This window comes from Engystomops pustulosus, chromosome 2 (genome assembly GCF_040894005.1).
Source record: "Engystomops pustulosus chromosome 2, aEngPut4.maternal, whole genome shotgun sequence".
NCBI classification, from domain to species: domain Eukaryota; kingdom Metazoa; phylum Chordata; class Amphibia; order Anura; family Leptodactylidae; genus Engystomops; species Engystomops pustulosus.
The window spans coordinates 119,294,795-119,314,715 of record NC_092412.1 but is presented as its reverse complement, the minus strand read 5'-3'; the positions used below and the strand labels follow the sequence as shown (position 1 = coordinate 119,314,715).

Sequence of the window (19,921 nt, the reverse complement as noted above, 5' to 3'; positions counted from 1 at the left end):
ATTTTATTGAAGTGCTGTGAATGATGGTTTTTATGAAGCATCCTCCGTAATTGAGGTAATTTAAGACCATAAGGGATGTACAATACAAGTTAATGAATTTAACAAAGGAGACATTCAGTTTTATGTAGATTAAATTTGATTACTTTTATATTTGATCTTTAATGTGAATCTCTCTTTAAGGCTGCAAATTGTGTAATGAATAGTTACACTGCATATTTTAGAGTTTGTTTTTAAGATACAGTTCTAGGGCCATGGCTTGAGGGGATGCACTGGGTGTAGTCACAAGTAGGCCCAGGTGCCTTAGGGAAAACACGTGTTGTCTCTCTGCCCTAGATGAGAAACCACTGCAAAAAGCAAAACATCTGCAGCCCTGATTATATAGCAAGTATTTTTATTAAAGTGCCAATTGTCATCGTTTGGCCCACGCTTGGTTTGGTCACCATGAAGTGGTTAGTGTATTATGGAATATAATCAAAATGTAACCAAGAACCTCGTTTCTTTTGTTGATGTAGCATAACCGAAATAGATCATTGAATTATGTGAGGATGTGTGGTTCAAATCTTTATCCTTTCCAAATGTTGGTAGAGTTTGATTTCTGTCCCCTTTCTTTTCTAAAGCATTGAAACAATTTGGAATGCCGACAAAGGCATTTTTAAAATCAACATGGCAGAGGCTATTGGAACCTGTCACCAGCTAAAAATAACATTCCTGGTGATAGGTTCCTGTTAACATGCCAAAGTACATATTAAACACTAGTAGAAATTCCTAAATCATGTAAATACCATGTTGCATGGATCGTTGATGTGTTAAATTTTGTTATTCAAGGTAGTCAGAAGGAAATGACTTAAGATATAATCACGGTAACATGGATTTTGGCTTCTGATCAGTACTTGGAGCTGGGAAACATCATAGCATTTACTTTATTACTCATTATCAGACGGATAAGTGAATGGCATTAGCTGAAAGATGCTGCCAAGAAAAGTGGATTTTCTGTCTTCAACTGTGATTTAATGTACAAGTAAACCTATCATACAAGCTCTTCAAGGAATACAAATGAAACACACTTAACATTTCAGTGCTTGTTGCTGTAATATGGATTGTGCAAGACTCTTGAAAAGCAGTCTGCAATGGATCTTTCAGTTCATTCTATTTATTGCAGTCCGGTTCTCCGGCCATTCAGGAAAACATTACATTTAAGCAAAGGAGAGTCAGTTGCTTGTGTATGGACTTTCCATTTTCATAAAATAATTCAACATATGTATATTATAAATATGAAAAGTCATTTTCATTTTAAATGGTGTTACAATTCTTATTGAATAAATATGAGATAGATAGATAGATAGATAGATAGATAGATAGATAGATAGATAGATAGATAGATAGATAGATAGATAACTATAAAGTTCCCTGTTCAAAAGAGAGTGGTTAAGCTCTGACAGCTGTGACCCCACTAATTACAAGAGTGGAGTTCTGATATCACCTCGTTTAAATGGAGTAACAATGAAGAATGTGCGCTTCCATTCCAAATGTCTCTAGTAGACTGCATGAGATAGCTGATTATCTCTAGCAGTCTCATATATATTATCGGAGTGGCAGCACACGTTTTTGACCATAACTCTGACATGGCACCATATTCTTGAATTGAGAGTATATAACTTACCGTATATACTTGAGTATCAGCCAAGTTTTTCAGCACAAAAAAATGTGCTGAAAAACCATAACTCTGCTTATACTTAAGTCAAGAAAAAAAGTGTACTCACCTTCCGACACCCCCTCTCCCCGGCAGGTCATTTTCTATCCATTGATGCTCTGGGATCGGCTCCATGTCAAGACGCGGTCTGTCGCAGGCATAATGACGTCAGCCGGCACACACTATGATGTCAGCAAGCGGTTGTCGTCATAATGTCTGTGACGGACCACACTGGGACATGGAGCCGATGCCGGAGCATCGATGGATAGAAGAGGGCCTGCCAGTGGGCATCAGAAGGTGAGTATACTGTTTGTTTTTTTCCTACAAGCATTACATTGAGGACAGTGGCTGCAGGCTATATACTGGTGGTGGGGCAGGGCTGCAGCCTATGTACTGGGGGCAGGGGCTGGCAGGCTATATACTACAGGGGCTGGCAGGCTATGTACTACAGGTGGGTGGCTGGCTATCTACTACAAGGGGCTGGCAGGCTATATACTACAAGGGGCTGGCAGGCTATATACTACAGGGGCTGGCAGGCTATATACTGGGGGGGCAGGGCTGCAGCCTATATACTGGGGGGCAGGGGCTAGCAGGCTATATACTACAGGGACTGTCAGGCTATATACTACAGGGGCTTGCAGACTATATACTACAGGGGCTGGCACGTTATGTACTACAGGGGCTGGCACGTTACATACTACAGGGGCTGGCATGTTATATCATACAGGGGCTGGCACGTTATATCCTACAGGGGCTGGCACGTTCTATACTACAGGGGCTGGCACGTTATATACTACAGGAGCTGGCACGTTATATACTACAAGGGCTGGCAGGCTGTATACTGGGGCGGCTGTGACTAATGCATTTCCCACCCTCGGTTTCACGGGGTTCAGCTTATACTAGGGTCGGCTTATACTTGACTATATATGGTATGCCATTTTCAATTAAGTCTTTATGGTTCAACCTCTAAGTTTTTTTCCAAAGTAGCTAGGTAACTATGTAATATAATGTAACTGGGAAAATTGTACCTTTAAAGAAAAAAGCAAGTTCCTCTTCTGTTATGGCTTCCTTATTTTCCATGTGTTCAGTGCAGAAAAACAGGAGGGCACATACCTGGACACAATGCTCAGGGAGCAAACTCCTGTGCAAGGAATAAAATGGCAACATTTTATCTGGATGGTTATATATACAGATATGTACAGTTCCAATCTAGATACAATAGTCATGTGTGACCAATCTGTGTGCTTTATTGGTTGCTCAAATTACCTCTCTGCATTCCATTTTATAAAGTATATTGTGAATTGAAAAAATAAGGTACAATATGTAGGTAAAGATATGGTCATTGACGGTGGTAAAGTGTACCGGTAGTGGAGCAAAATAAAATTGTTCTACCTTTCCAGCTGCAACACCTAGTATTGTCTGTGACCTGCCTTATAGCTATATCTATGCAATAATTGCAGCCAGATGAGTTGGAGCCATCAGCTATGGTTCATGCTTGTTGTAGGGCTTACCAAATTATCTTCAACTGAACACTTTGGGGCACAATTACTAAGAACACTATATGCAGTTTGCTTGTGTATTTTGCATATTAAATCTGGTGCACGGTCCGACTGAGCACCTAAACACCCCCTTCAGTGCAGAAATTTGTGTTGCATGATGCATAGTACAGCTCCGCCACAAAAGGGTCATGTGCAACACAAATGTGGTGCAGACAATTCTTAAATACCTGTGCAAGCAGTTTGCACTAGAAAGAACGTGCAAAGTTCGACAGAAACAGTAAGTATATTCATGCATGAAATTGCTATAAGTAGATTGCCGTTTCATCTACTGTCATATTTCTTCGATAATAGAAAGTGACTGAATGTGTTAGAAATTGAATGGCTTAAGTAAGATTCTCATTTAATGTAAGAGCTAAATACATAATTGCTTTTGTATCAAGGACATAATACATGGGAACTAGAGACATATTCATACATCACATACCAAGGATTTGTCAATCCTGACATAGTAGAATAAATATACCACTACTCAATATGTTACATAACATTCTGGTAGGGGCATTTATCAGGCCATTTACCAGGAATTTACCAGAAAACCTTTTTACACCCTCACAGCAATTGGGTATGGATGGTCATTAGGCAGCGCCTGGCATGGGATGTAGCATAATTCTACAATAGACAGGACTCTTTTAGAGGTATGACTGGCATGTAGTATGCTCAATCATAATACATGTATATTAAAGCAAAACTTCCGAAAACCAGTTAGGAATATAGTAAAATTAAGATTTGGGATCAAATTCACTAAACATTGGCTTAATATTGATTCTGGACCACAGAATAAAAGCATCAAACTTTTGTACTTAGATAAGTGGAATTTCAGCAAATTCAATAAAACAAAGATCTACTGTACTCAAAAGAACTAGTCAGGAGATCGTATAGTCCACCATCCAGTAAGAAATGTTATGGGATAACTAGTTCTTACTTAAGAAGTCTAGAGGTACCAACTGCTCACAACCCAATTACTTTAGTTGAGGAAAGTCAGAGGTTTACTAACGGCCCTCACACCTGTCCTCATCATTTGCCCATTTGACCCTGTCAGAGCCAGGGTGTAATAGGCTGTCTATCAGTAATATTGACTGCAAATTGCACTATTGAATGCTAAATAAACTACACTTCCTGAGATCTTTAAATAATTGCATGTTTAAGTCCCCATGTGAGGCTAAGTGTGAACAAAATTGCAATTAATTAAAAAAGTGAAAAATAAAGTACAAAAATACTAACCATTTATAAAAGGTATTCACAAAATGAAAAATGTCAAACAATGCATATTGCGTATGGCCACTTCCCTTACAACATCTATATATGTAGCACAATATTCATTCACAATACCTGGATTCTCCGGAATGTACTGATGTGGAGAATGCGCAATTAGAGATCAAACATGTGCTATGCCAAAATATATAATCTTTATTAATTAAGCAAACAGATCAGTAATCACACCAAACCAAGAGCCAATAAAAACATTTAAAAAGGAACAAAATCTTCTGTACAAAAACCCAGGGAGGGTAGGGCACATGATAATGCCCCCCAAGACACCATCTCCCTACCCAGCCCCAAACCCTATGCCTGTCTAGCTACACCAATACAAAAGGTAGCAAAGGTGACCAAAAGTTATGCAACATCATGGCAAAGTATGTCCATGTAAAAAACATGATAAGACTGTTAATCGTTATAATTACCAAACAAGCCTGACAGACGCGGAAGGGGCTGGGAAAGCCCCACGCGTATTGCCACTAACAGTGGCTTCCTCAGGGCTACCCCTTTTAATTGGTGTGATTACTGATCTGTTTGCTTAATTAATAAAGATTATATATTTTGGCATAGCACATGTTTGGTCTCTAATTGCGCTTGATCTGCTTTTTTCATGTGCCCAGATCTTTCATTTTTTGTATGTGTAGTTCCTCCTTCATGACCTGACTGATGTGGAGAATGGTGAACACAGTAAATTAATAAGGCAATTGCTTTTCTCCATTTCATCCCTATTAAGGATTCAAAGATAAATAATTTGTACCCCAAATGGCTTCATTAAAATAATTTTACTCAAACTGCAAAAAACAACGATGACTAAAAATTTAAAATGTTATCGCTTTGGAAAAGTGACGATGAAAAACACAACAAAAAATACTTCAACATCTGCCGCCTTCTTGTAAAAAAGACTTTGTGAAAATATGCAAATGAGCCACAGGCATGCCAGCCTACGCCACCGGAATGCCTCTTGGCTCTACCATCAGATTATATATGCACACCCCCACTCTTTGTATCTCATTACCACTACTGAATATCAAAAAATGAAATTTAATCCATTGTATTTTGGCTACAGGTTGGAGATGGAGCATGCTGCCATTTACTAAAAGATTATGGGTATTAATACGGAGATTTATTATTTTAATATATGCTCTTAAAAGTTAATCTGATATGTTCCCAGTTGAGTACTAATTGATACTTTACTGTTTGCATTTCCTATTTACACTAATACTATAAGAACAATTTTGGAGATAAAGTTCCTCTGAAAATAATTATTCTCCTCTTGAGTGCTATAGAAATGAGTGTATGAAAAATGAATCTAATTTAAGTCTCACATGTGTCATCAGTATAATGTATGTTTGCCTTTTATAAATATAATCTGCACTTCAACAGAATGTTAAGAAACCACATAATGTTCATTAACGAGACTTATTGCACTTGACTGCTCGAAATAAGATTTAATGTCCTAAGAGTAGACATCCACTAAAAGAAACTGGTGTTGTCTCTGTAGTTCCCTGTAAGACATACTAGTTTACACTTGCCCAGTTCTATATTATACAAGATACTGTAGATAATAATTACATGGTGTATGGCTAGGAAAAAAAGAACGTTACCAGGCACACAACTCGTTTCCTATAAATGCCTTAATTTCTCCTTTTTATGTCCCTCTTAACCTTTTTCTATCTAATTTTGTCTATATGGGTATAGTTGACAAGGGATGATTATTCACTGCCAAGATTGTCTGCCTTAGTTCACAAGCCAGTACAACCCCCTTCTCTGTGTCAGCATTAGCCATGATATGACATCATAATAGTATAATACTAAAGGAATTGAACACAACCATACTAAGTTATATATCTTAAGTTAATTCTATATACTATTTTGACAAGAAAAGTTAAGAAATTCTTACTGAATTATGGCATGGTACATTGCCTTGGTCAACATATCCATTATTTTACGTATGCCTTGGATAGACATGGTGGAGTCATGTGGGTCCACAAGTTTGTTGGAAGATTTACCAATTGGCATTGGTTCCCCATCTGTAAAAAAAAAGTTTATGCTCATCATTCTTTTCTTATATATTACATCATGTACTATGTATCATGTATAGCATTATAATATTGTGTATATACATATAGTATGAAAGATTTACAAGAATTGTTTGTACATTTAATTAAAATCCATCATGCACTAAACACTGAACATTGAAAAATAAGCTTAAACTCCTACTTTCTCCTTAACCATAATATTTTCCTGATCCAGGTCAGTTCTGTACAGCTGATCATTGCAGCCTGGGACTAAAGTAAAGCATCCAGAGAGCCTCACCAGAGGTCACAGTGGGCAGAGGGGTCAGTCTTTAACTAGGGGTTGTCTGTATATTTTTTTAGTCCATTGACCCTTTAGCACATATCTGGTATTTTGTTCGGTCCGTTCGGTCTGCTGACTTCAGGCATGCACTGTGCAGTGAGAGAGACGCGGCCACTGCCATGTCATTTAACATATCTGTACACTATGAGACGCCAGGTACTATGTTCACTATGTTGATGGATTTACGATTTTTTATTGTCGTATATGCACTAGCACTTTATAATCACTGTTGAATTATGGGATGATCTGTATGTATTATTTTATATACTTTTATTATTACATGATGTTTGTACCCTTTTTGATATGTATGTTTAACCACACCCCTATAAACGTGTATGATACTATTGACTATTGTTTGAATAAACCTCACCCCATCTTATTTTTTGAATTTGGAGTGCTGCTTCATTTTTTAATTTAAGCCCATTTTACCTGGACTTTGGAGCTCGCCTTTGAGCTTGGAGTTTTGTTTTTCTTGTGTGTGTGTATATATATATATATATATATATATATATATATATTTGGGCTGGTTACTCTTATTGTAAGGTTAGTTACTCTATATAAAAGATTATTAATTTTTACACTTTACTGTCCTGCTTTCTGTCTGCTTCTGAAGGCTCAAGTTCAGAGTTCAATAGGAATCTTCCTTGAGCATGCTTTCTTGCTTACTTCTGTATATACTAAGCTCTACCCTGAGTTTTATGACAAAATGGTATCCATAAGTTTCTTCAGGGATACAGTATGTGTTCTTTGTAATAACACTACGGTTCTCTGACGACATAGATCTTGCTCGGAAAGAGTTAAACAAGAATGACAGCTGATAAAAGAGACTAGTACAAGACTGCATGATCTTTTCTTGCTACTTTTAACAAAGGATAACCTGTACCTGCATAAGAACCATACACATCAAATGGAAGGACATTTATTTTAAAGGAAACCTACCATGGCAGGTTACTTTACTATGAACATGCCCTATTCTTTTTTGAATTAGATCTTTACTGGCCTAGAACTGTCTAAAAACTTAGGCCGATATATATGCTAATTATTTTCAAGCGGCTACTGAAGATAGGGTAGGAGGGAATGAAAGAAGCTACTAGGGTATGGAGTAGCTGTAGCTTCCAGCTGTAGCTCCCTCTCCATGGAGCCGCTTCTCCATGCCCCAGTAGCCATTTGAGAAAATAAGCATATATATCAGACTACGTTTTTAGACAGTTCTCACCAGTAAAGATTTAGAAAGGATAGGGTTTGTTCATAGTAAAAGAACCTTACATTGGATCTGCCTTATTAGGTAGATCTGTGATGGTAGGTTTCCTCTAAGTGAGACATAACTTAGAATAGGTCATCTACATATGATTACTGGGGGCCTGAAACCCAGAGGATGGAGCCTCTTGATTTAAAGGAAAGAAACAAGCTTGCTCCAATTCATTAAGTATATGGTAATCTGTTCATTTTGTAGTTGCCTTTGATGAAAATGCTGACTTTTGCCACAACCTTGCTTTATTTACTGAAGACTGGCATCTAACAGTATGTCTTACACAGAGTTGTTGCTTACAAACACCCACTGAAATCCCATGTAGCGTTGTAGATGGATGTTTCCCAGCTTACAATTATAGCACAGCTAATTACCTAGTGTCATTTTATATTCATATGGTAATTAAAACAGCAAATACAGAAAGCTCATAAATCATTGATGATGTAAATCGAAGGCAGAAAAAGACAGCATTGTGTTTGCCCAACCATAAACAAATAGCCTTATTGTCTATTGAATAAATAATCCACAGATACAGTTAATCATTTTCACAAGACATATTGTTATTTCTCTTGTAGGGAAACTGCAGGTTCAGAGATAAGGACAGAATACAAATTAAAATCTTACAGTTTAGAGATTGCTGCATTTACATGCCGTCCAAAGCAATTTTATGCTGGAGAAACTGATTCGCAAGTAGTACTCTTGGGTAAGCCCGCTCCTTATATGGATTGCCTATGTTAGTTAAAGGGGACCTCCAGTCAAAAATCAAAATGAGTAGTAGGTGCTGCTGTGTATATTCATGTAAGATCAAATATTTCAGAAAACTTGGGCGACAACCACTTGTTTGGCTGACAGCTTTTCCTTCTGACCAGGGACGTAACCAGGAGAGGCAGGGCACCATAGGCCCACCTTAAAAAAATACATATTTGTATACTCACACACAAGTTACAATCACACACATTTATATAATTATGTACATACACATACATACACATTTCTACACTTATGCACACACATTTATGCACTCATATATACATTTATACACTTACACATAAAGTATATACACATCTTATACACACAGTATATATATACTTCTTTTACACACCAACAGTATATACACATCAAATACACTCACACATATAGTATGTACACATAACATATACACACATACAGCAAATACACATATACATACAATACCATATACAGACATACAGCATATCCACACAAATATAGTATATACACACATATACACATCACATACACACATATAGAGCATATACACACCACATATACATACATACAGTACCATATAGAGATATACAGAACAGATATACAGTATATACATATACACAGCACATATACATACAGTGCCATATAGAGACATAGAGCAGACATATATTAATATACACCATAAACACATACATGATTTACACATCACATATAGAGCATATAACCATATATACACAATATTACATACAGCAGATTCAAATGTTTACATCCATACATTTATACTGACATAGGTATATACTCAGTCTCATGAAGTAATCTTCTACCAAGGTGGTGTCAGAAGCCACAAATCTGTCCCAGAAGCTGCTGGCCACATAGGGGAAGTATGCTGACTAGTAGAGTACTGTGGAATATGTGCACTTTTATATACATATTTTACTGTACAATGTGCAGAATAACATGTACAAAGGTGCACATGCTCCATTCGTTAGTCAGTTTGGCTGTCAGGGCCCCCCTTGACACTGTGGGCCCCATAACAGCTGCTATGGCTGCTACCATTGTAGTTACGCCCCTGCTTCTGACCTTCCCATACTCATGCACACTCAGGTCAGCTAAGCAAGAAACTCAACATGCCCATCCTCTTTCCTCTGACAAAGGCAAAAGAAAGGGAATTTAAATATCAAGTCCACAATCCAATTTCTGGATACAGACAGCTTTATATGTATGACCACCTTTTGAGTAGTACCGAAAAGTGATAAAAGTGTATAAAAGACATAAAGTAATTTAATTTGTATTCTTTCATTTTTCAGTTTCATACTGCCATTGTCGGTCCTTGTTTCTTCACGTATTATTATTATTATTATTATTATACTTTGTTAAAGAAACCAGTCACATACGTTTACCCTGGTTTGGGTATGGAACATTCTAGCATTCCCCCTTTATGTGAAATCTCACGTGTTTATGTATAAACAGATAGAACCAAACTGTCGTTTTTTTGAGCTAGGGAACCAGAGATATGGGCAGGTAAAGCCATAATTGGGAATGTAGTCTGTAGATAAAGATTCATTCCAACCTTTTTCTTTAACTGCCTGTATTACTGGTTCTGCAGCTTACAGAATCATTTCTGATGCAGCTTGAAAGATAACATTTTTCTTTAATCTGAACCACAGCTAACTGTAATAAAACCCAAGATTTAGGCATCTAAAGTGCCTCACCCACTCTAGTCTGACTCTTCTCTGGTGAAAGATGACAGTTTTCTGCTCATTTATACTGGACTTTGGAAGAGATTAATTATTTGAAAGTAATGATCAATGGTGACTCTATAAAACCATAGATTATCATATGTATCTGTATATCAAAGCAACAATTTTGTCTGCTTTATTTTTACTTATGAACTTATCTCCATCAAGTTATAAGTCCATCAAGTCCAACTTTTACGAATTAAACAAATCTTTTTTTTCCCATAACCCGTGATATTTTTTTTCTCCAGAAAGGCATCCAGGCCTCTCTTGAACATGTACATAGAGTCCGCTATAACAACCTCCTGCGGCAGAGAGTTCCATAGTCTCACTGCTCTTACAGTAAAGAATCTTTGTCTATGTTGATGGTAGAATCGCCTTTCCTCTAGGCGTAGAGGATGCCCCCTTGTCCTGGTTACAGGCCTAGGTATAAAAAGATCTTTGGAGAGATCCTTGTACTGTCCGTTCAGGTATTAGTACATTATAATGAGGTCTACCCTCATCCATCTTTCAACCAAACTTAATAATCCCAAATTTTGTAACCTATCATTGTATTCTAGTCCCCCTATTTCCCCTTATAATCTTGGTTGTATGCGCTAATATTGCGTTTACTTTGCGTTTTGATATATTTAATAGGTTTCAAAACGCTATTAAAATGCAACGTGTGACCGCACCCTTAACACCACATGTGACTGCAGCCTCATATGTCGTCATCTCCCTGGGGTGTGACTACAGTGCTTAAAAATGCAGGATACGCTTCAAATCCCAAATTAACAGTAGTGTCCACTCCGGCATATAACCTCTTCACATTTGCAACAAAAAGAAGCCAAAATTTGTGCCCGCCAGCATAGGAAAAACTGAACATGTATCACAAGTAAAAATACATGATACGTAAGGCGCACAAAAGACCTTCCAAATGTCTCAAAAATTCCAATACTTGCGTAAACTCTTAGCAAAACTGATCTGTTTACAAGATGGGAACCCAGTTGAACCCTTTTACACACTTTATAAATACATGTGCAAGCTTCAAAGATCTTTTTAATGCAAAGATAGACTAAATAAACTGGTGCAGATACATTAGTATATCAGGCCATAGTGTTATCCTACACAGTAGTGTATAGTAATTGCACACTATTCTTTTGCAAAACTACAACAAAGCGACATCGACTTGAATGAAGAAGAGTTACAGTCCATTGCCAGATGGTTGCTGTTTTATTGCAAAATTTATTGGTACTATATACAGGCTGAATTTGTGAGGGGAGGGCTATATGGGGTATACTCTTCCCCTGGTGAATTACAAGTTTGAAAGCTATAGAAACAAGTGTACTACAGAATAGCATTGTATAAAGTTATAAACTAATGCACTAGCACTATATAAAGTTAGAAACTTCTCTCCTCCAGAGTCTCAAAAACGTAGCAGGACAAAAAGGATCAAGCCTTTTTTTACTTGAGAAAGGGACCCTAGTGCCCCACCATGCCTTGTATCCAGTGACCAACAATAAAGCCATAAAAAGAAAAATCCATTTTTAGTGTGATGTGTGCTATTTCCATCACCCACCTCTTCTCTATTTAAGTTATAAACCATAAAAAGAGCACAAAAAACTTGAGCATTGTTTGCAAGCTTTCCCATTTCATATCCTAAATACATTGGCATTTACTGCCCACTGCCAGCATTGTTCAGACACAGCTTTGTTTTTATCTGAAACTAATAAAGTAATATGTGCTCCTTGCACTGACGACACCCATTGACATTCACCAAATCACTATGAGTTTGGAACTTTATTTATGATCATCTCTTCTGTCAAGTCTATGGGGCAAATTTACTTACCCGGTCCATTCGCGTTCCAGCGGCGGCTTCTCCGCTCTGGATTCGGGTCCGGCCGGGATTTAATAAGGTAGTTCTTCCGCCGTCCACCAGGTGGCGCTGCTGCGCTGAAAGTAAACTCATCGCGCCGGAATGCACCGAGCTGGACCAGGTGAAGGTAAGCGGTCCTTATGCGACACATTTTCGGTTTTTAAATGCGGCGGTTTTTCCGAATACGTCGGGTTTTCGTTCGGCCACGCCCCCCGATTTCCGTCGCGCGCATGCCAGCGCCGATGCGCCACAATCCGATCGCGTGCGCCAAAATCCCGGGGCAATTTAAGTACAAGCGGCGCAAAACGGAAATATTCGGGTAACACGTCGGGAAAACGCGAATCGGGCCCTTAATAAATGACCCCCTATGTCTGCAATCTCCAATATCCTGGGCACGTATGACCCTGGAGACAACAAATGATTCAAGCCTATATCTTTATCCTGTGACCGACCTACCTTTGGCACAATACAGATGACCTCTGCCATATTTCATTTTTCAGCCAACCTCTATCCTATCTATTCTAATAAATATTCCATAAATGTCTGCGGAAAGTCAGCATTCTACTTTCTGTTTGTAGGTTTACAGTTTATGTATTATTATCTACTGTGTATGCACTGTGTATTTGTCCAGAATTAAATGATAGGACACTGGTTAAGGACAAAAATTGCTAACGAAATTATGAATATTTTAACAAGCTAATAAAACTTGTAGGTTTCAAATTTCAACATACCACAGCTTTTCACATATATAGAAGAGATACCTTGTAACAAAATATTTAGCAAATATCTTAAAAAGCTAATCTGAGTTACCATATATCCATGTAAAGAATGATACAACTAAACTACTAAACACCCTGATTAAAAGGGACTCTGTTACCAGATTTTACAGCACTAAAAGTAAGGTAGTGTATGAAATGCTCTCTATATCTGGCTCCAAAGTCATATAAATGAGCTGAGAAGAAAGACATTTGTCCTTAAGTCACTTTTAGTGGTTATAAATTCCAAGATACAGGTAGTTTAGGTCATTTTTGAGTAAATGAGCTGCAAATAACAATCCAATTCTTGACTAATGTCTTTAACTGTATATCTGGTTCTGTAGCTCACAGAACCACAGCCCTGATGTGATTTAAAAATGAGTTTCTTATCTTTAAAAAGATACTAGTATGGTCCTATGTGTAAAGAGCCCAAGGTGCATCAGAAATCACTATCCTCTTCCAGGCTGTTAATACTCAATTTTTATTCTAGGCAAAGTTAAAAACAAATAAAAGCCAGAAAAATAACTCAGCTCATTTGTTCATGACTTTCGAGCCTTTCTATAAGTAAACTGTGTGCTGTTGGTTTAGTAGTGTAAACAGAGGCCATTTTATTCACTTCATAAAAGCATAATCATAATTTAGATGTCCTGCATTCTATATTATTTCTTGTAGCATCTTGTTAAAGTATTTGACCTTTCATTGGCAGGAAAGGATTGCAATCCATACTACTAGGCGGTGCTCTGGACAATAAAAAGTTGACACTCACTGAAATTTGTACGGATATCCTTTATTAATCGATGGAGCACATAGTTAAAAGCAGAGGGAGGTAATGGGCCATTTTGTGCCGTATGGTTTGAGAAAGCACAAACATCCTGTTGCGGTGCTCTGCTTTTAACTATGTACTACCTAAATTAATAAAGGATATCCATACGAATATTAGTGAGTGCTGCTCTATTTTTGACTGCTTGGACTATGTTATACTGCCCATATGTGGTGGTTGTTATTTATGCATGAATAAGGACTATGTTTGGTCTGAAACACAGTACATTACATTTTTTTTGCTATGTGATCACCTTTTTAATAATTTAGCCTGCTTAGACATTGGTCAATAACGAACACAGATTGGACTTTTACTGTCTGCACACCCTTCAAAACATGGCAGTGGGACTGACTGAAGGAGCATGCAGCATCAGTAATGAGTGTACATCCCCTTCAGAAGGACGTCAGACTTCACAGGAATCCAGCTGCCGGGGTCATAGGCGCCACATCGAAGGGCACGGGTGTACCTGTGATCCGCACCGAGGTTTGCAGGTATGGCCGTTACAGTACGCTCCCCCCCCCCGCCCCCCGCGCTTCACTTTAGGGCCCCTCTTCTCTTCTTCTATAGCCTCTTCTTTTTCTTCTTCTGCTTCCTTCAATTCATCTTGGTGGCGGGATACCTGAGGAGGAAAGCAGAAACAGGACAAACCCAGATGAGATGCTTGGCCCAGGCAGGGAACAAGCTGAGGGTATCCGGGAGACGCCTGGAGTGTCCTTTGGCTGGGAGATGGACTCTGATAACTTGCACTGCCTCCTCAGTATGGCCTGAGGCTGTAGTGGCTCTTTGGAAGCCAGAGCAGCACTGGGAAGCTGTGGAGGTTGGCTCTTGGGAAGCCAGATCAGCACTGGGAAGCCACTCTTGGAAAGCCGCTGGCTGGGGCCACTCTTAGAAACCCGCTGGCTGGGGCAACTCTTGGAAAGCCGCTGGCTGGGGCCACTCTTGGAAAGCCGCTGGCTGGGGCCACTCTCGGAAAGCTGGTGGCTGGGGTCACTCTTTGAATGCCGCTGGCTGGGGTGGCTCTTGGAACACCACTGGCAGCAGCAGCTCTTGGCACGCTGGAGACTGGGGCGGCTCTTGGCACGCCGGAGACTGGGGCGGCTCTTGGCAACCTGGAGACTGGGGCGGCTCTTGGCACGCCAGAGACTGGGGCAACTCTTGGCAGGCTGGAGACTGGGGCACCTCTTGGCACACCTTAGACTGGGGCAGCTCTTGGCACTCAGGAGACAAGCAGGGCAGGCGTGGAAGCCAGAGTTGAGGTTGCTCGAACACGGACCAGATTTCTGCCAAGAACGTGGTAAGGGTAGCCCTGACCGGTTTCCACTATCCCACAGAGAAGTTGCCCAGGCCAGGGCCTCTCCGGAGAGCAAACAAAAGATGAATGCCACCTTAGAGCATTCGGTGGTGAACTGGGACGACATTAGTTCAATATGCAGCGAGCACTGGGAAACAAAGCTACTGCACAAATTGGGATTGGCATCAAATTTGTTAAAATTTGAGTCCAGATTCTGCTAGACTACTGCCAGAAAACATGGTGGGGTGACTGGAGCAACAGGAGGGGGAGTCGCGGGAGCCTGCTGCTCGGATACAATCATCGGTCTCAGAGTGGCAGCGAGTCTGTCTAGAAGTTCCTTTTGGACAGCAATCTCTTGAGACTGCTGAGCGACACTGCTGGAAAGGTCTGCCAGAAGCTGGTATGGATCCTTGACACTGTCCATGGCTTTGGGAGGGTCAAGACCTTGGCAGAGTCTATGGTCGGATCTTACTGTCACGGTTTGGCTGGGCGAACCGTCAGAGAGCCTCTGTGGAAAGAGTCTGCGGACCGTCTGGACCACCGCTGGGAATGATGGTACTAAGTCTAAGTGGCCCCTTGTCTTCACCAGAGCCCTCCGCAAAGCAGGATGGTCTTGCTGGGGTGGCCACCAGGTCGTTCCACTGGTAGCAGCCAAGGTAGGGAAGCAGGAAACAAGAACCACAGGATGGCACAGGAACCACAGGGATGGATCACCTTAGTAGGAACCACAGGGACGGACCACTGGAGCTGGACACAGGAACAGACCTAAGGATGGCAGGAACTCGGCTGGATGGCAGGACCTCGGCTGGATGGCAGGACATCGGCTGGCAAGACCTCGGGATGGCAGGACCTCGGGATGACCAACGGGATACAGGACCGCCACAGGAACACAGGACCAAGTCAAAACAACACCTGAGGAAGTCACCCCGAGGTGACAATACGCATGGGGTTCTCTGCCTCCCCGGCTCCCTGTCCATTTATTCCACTCAGTTTACCTGGCTTTCTGAGGATAATCTAGTAGGGTATCGTATTAGTAGGGCGGTTTATATGTGTTAGAATTTTTCTATTATTTTGTAATTGTTTGTTCTGCCTACTGGTGCACTTCTTTTGTGAATGTTATTTATCATTGTGGGCAGATTGAGCTAACGAGTGCTGGGTCACTACATGACCCATGGTAGTTGGGCACACGATTGTGTGTACCTTTTTAAGTGTTTTTAATCTTTCTATGTCTTGTCTTTGTTATGATTTTTGTATGATTATGAAATAAAATGTACTTTATCATTTCAGTCCAATGTACGCATCTATTCTTTTCTCTGGTTCTTGACAGGAACACAGGACCGCCACAGGAACACAGGACTGCCACAGGAACACAGGAACGCCACAGGGATACAGGAATGCCACAGGGATACAGGAATGGCACAGAGATACAGGATCGCCACAGGGATACAGGAACGCCACAGGGATACAGAAACACCCCAGGGATACAGAAACACCACAGGTATACAGGAACACCACAGGGATACAGGAGCGCCACAGGGACACACAGGAAAACCAGGAACACGAAAGAACACTGGAGTACCAACACACAGAGGAATCCCGGAAACGCTGGAACACGGAGGAACACTAGGAAACACAGGATGGCTTTCACTTCAGGAATACTAACTTGAATATCCGGCAGACAGTGAAGGGAGGTGCTGGATTATAAAGGCAAACCGGATTAGCCAGCACCAATCAGGAGAACGTGCGCGCCCTAGCAGCGGGAGTGCGTGGCCTAGTCCAGAGCAGACATGCGGCCTACTCGGGACTAATACAGAGCCAGGAGCCCGGAGAGGTGAGTATGGGCCAGGAGGCATGGCGCCACATCGAATGGCACGGGTGTACCCGCGATCCGTACCAAGGATTGCAGGTATGGGCGTGACAAAACTATTATATCTAAATGTCATTGTATTTATTTAGTTACAGAATGTAACTGTAGCTTTTTTATGTTACTTTAAAATGTACTGTAATAATTAATAAAAGATGCCAGTGTTTGTCAAAAACATATCTTTTACCGAGGAGATGATGGAGGTTTTTTGCACACAAAAGATCTTTGAAATTATCTAAAGCAAACTGTTAAAAAGGACCGACATTTAAAGAAAACTCCAAATTATGTCTTATTGTATTCTTGAGAGACAGAAACAATGGCAGTGATTACCAAACTGTATGGCAATCAAATGAGTCTAGCCTAAAATGAAGCTAAATGTTAATAGTATAGTAAAGTATAAAAGCAATATGTTAGATAAGCACAAAAGAAATTCTACATATGCTCAAACCTATTAATCTATTTCAGTCTCTCTAACAGTAAGAGATGCATTGTCAATCTGTGTAAAATGTGAGATTTTACTAATGGAATCCAATCTACATCCATTAATTGAGCTCTGTGTTCTGTACAGCAGCAACATCTTCATGGTGTGCTACTGCCCTCTAGTGGTGCCTCTGAGATGATGAACAAACAACTTGCATCAAATCAGTGAAGGAAAGAATGGATAACTGTCCTCAACAGAGGGACCTGCAATTGTGATATAGTGCCACATATAGTTACATCACATACAGTATTATATATCTGCATTTCTGTATTTGAATATTATATTATACATTACAAACTATATGCACCGTAAAAAATAAGCAACACATATATTAATACATTGACCCACCACCACAACCACCAAACATGTTGTGCAGTTTTTCACAAGTGAAAGAGATGCTTCATTATGCACAAGGGATACATTTCCACTTCTACTTCTACTGCTATTTCTGCCCAGTAAGCTATGTCTATTGGAAGGATTTGAGTGATCCAACGGTTTGGGATCAAGTGGAACTGTATAAGGCACCTGATTTATTCCCAACAAGGAAGCTGCTCCTAATAAGGCTAAGGGCATGTATTCTTTCTCTCCTATGTGGCAGTTGTCATATATGTCTTTCCTGCATGGAGCACCGTTTATCATATTTTTCTGTCACTAGGGAAGATGGGAGCTATGAACAAATCCTTCATTGAATGTTGATAGAATGTTTGATAATACACCAACACAAGATCAACCTCGAAACTAAATCCTTGTAAATCAGAATTGTATAGTAATACAACTGCTCTATTTACTATTATGCTACCTGACACTCTCAAAGATGCATGCTTCACTAAGAAAGACAAGCTTTATTATTAGTTACACAATAAACATATCCTAATTGAAGAGTAATTAAAACATTCAAGGTGACTGACCACAAAAAAGGACAACTGGTGTAGCTAAGCAGACAAATGTATAAAAGTATTAGTTTTGTACCTAAATGATTCTAATATCAAGTCTTATAAACATAATGAATAAATACAGGGAATACATACCCACTGGCAAAGCCACAGAAACCCAGTGCCCACCGTTAGGTTTCTGTGGCTTGCCTTAGAATGTTTGATAGTTATAATCAAAGTCAATACCATACATACAGCTTGTACTGTGTGCACAAATCCTGGTTCATTTTCCACGTGTCTACAAAACATTCTGACAGATCCTCTATTAGATATATTAAATTAAAGACATTGAAGACCCTGAAATCCGAGGAAGCTATCTCGTTTCTAAGGGACAACATGGCTACATTTATAAGAAATTATCTTCACACACGAACATACTCACTACAGGAGAAAGATGAGTAGAAAAAAAAACACAGAGAAGCTGCTACTTCATTAAGTATAGTATATCACACAGTTTACTATAACCATCTGCTCTATAAATTTCTGCAATAAAAAAAGCTTTAAGTATTATGGGAATATGCTTTCCTTCAGAAACTCCAAACTGCTGCATAAGTTAAAGAAGAATAATGAATGTTTAATACAGACTTGTTTTGGCACCAGCTTTTATATAGTACATGTGTGCTTTCAGTTAGCAAGAAAAACAGACAAGAAGAAACGGTTCAATATTTCCAAGCGTTTTCAGACAATAGTTGATGTCAATAAAAAACATTATCTGCATCTACAGTCTGATTTATTTCTTTATTCCTCGGTTGAATTTATACCTTGTATATATTTTGTTATATAGACCCATTTAAATCCCAAACAAAGAAGTTCTACACATATAAAAAGTTACTAGGATAAAACAGATCATCCTAAATATCCTTTTTGTATTGATTTTTTAACATTAATGCTTAGTTCCCCTGTAAATGGTCCTGTAACAGCCTATCATTAGGATGATGTAATGCTCTTAATATACTCTTCCTGTGCACAGCTATGGCCGTATGATGAAAACAATAGTGCATTTTATCATTCTGAACTTCAGAAAGCTAATGCTGCTGGATCAATAACTGGTCCCTGTGTTATACTCAGATGATTGCAGTCCATGTAACTTCAATAAACCATGTGGTAGGGATTTTTATGCAGGGCCCCAACAGCCCTCTTGACTTTTGTAAGGTGAGTCCTAATTAACCCTTTCATGATTGAACATAAAAACTAAGACACACGTCAGTCTCTTAGTGTATGTCAAGATCTTCTCCTGTTTAATATCTCAAAATGCATAATATCACAGACAGAAGAGTAGGCGTGAATAGTATACTGTAAAACTATTGGTCATCAGCACATTCTGGGAAAAACAATTAATTAATTGTGCTCA

General features: G+C 39.5%; 1 protein-coding gene across 2 annotated transcripts in view; it reads right to left on the bottom strand.

The window, feature by feature from the left end:
• LOC140118356 (uncharacterized) overlaps positions 1–19,921 on the bottom strand; it is a 315,197-nt gene that overhangs the window by 87,354 nt on the left and 207,922 nt on the right. For both annotated transcript variants that reach the window (XM_072136177.1, XM_072136178.1), the window contains exons 80-81: positions 6,404–6,533; positions 2,719–2,831 (exon numbers count right to left, since the gene is read on the bottom strand). In XM_072136177.1, coding sequence (XP_071992278.1) covers positions 2,719–2,831; positions 6,404–6,533 — 243 coding nt within the window. The remainder of the gene's footprint in view (positions 1–2,718; positions 2,832–6,403; positions 6,534–19,921) is intronic.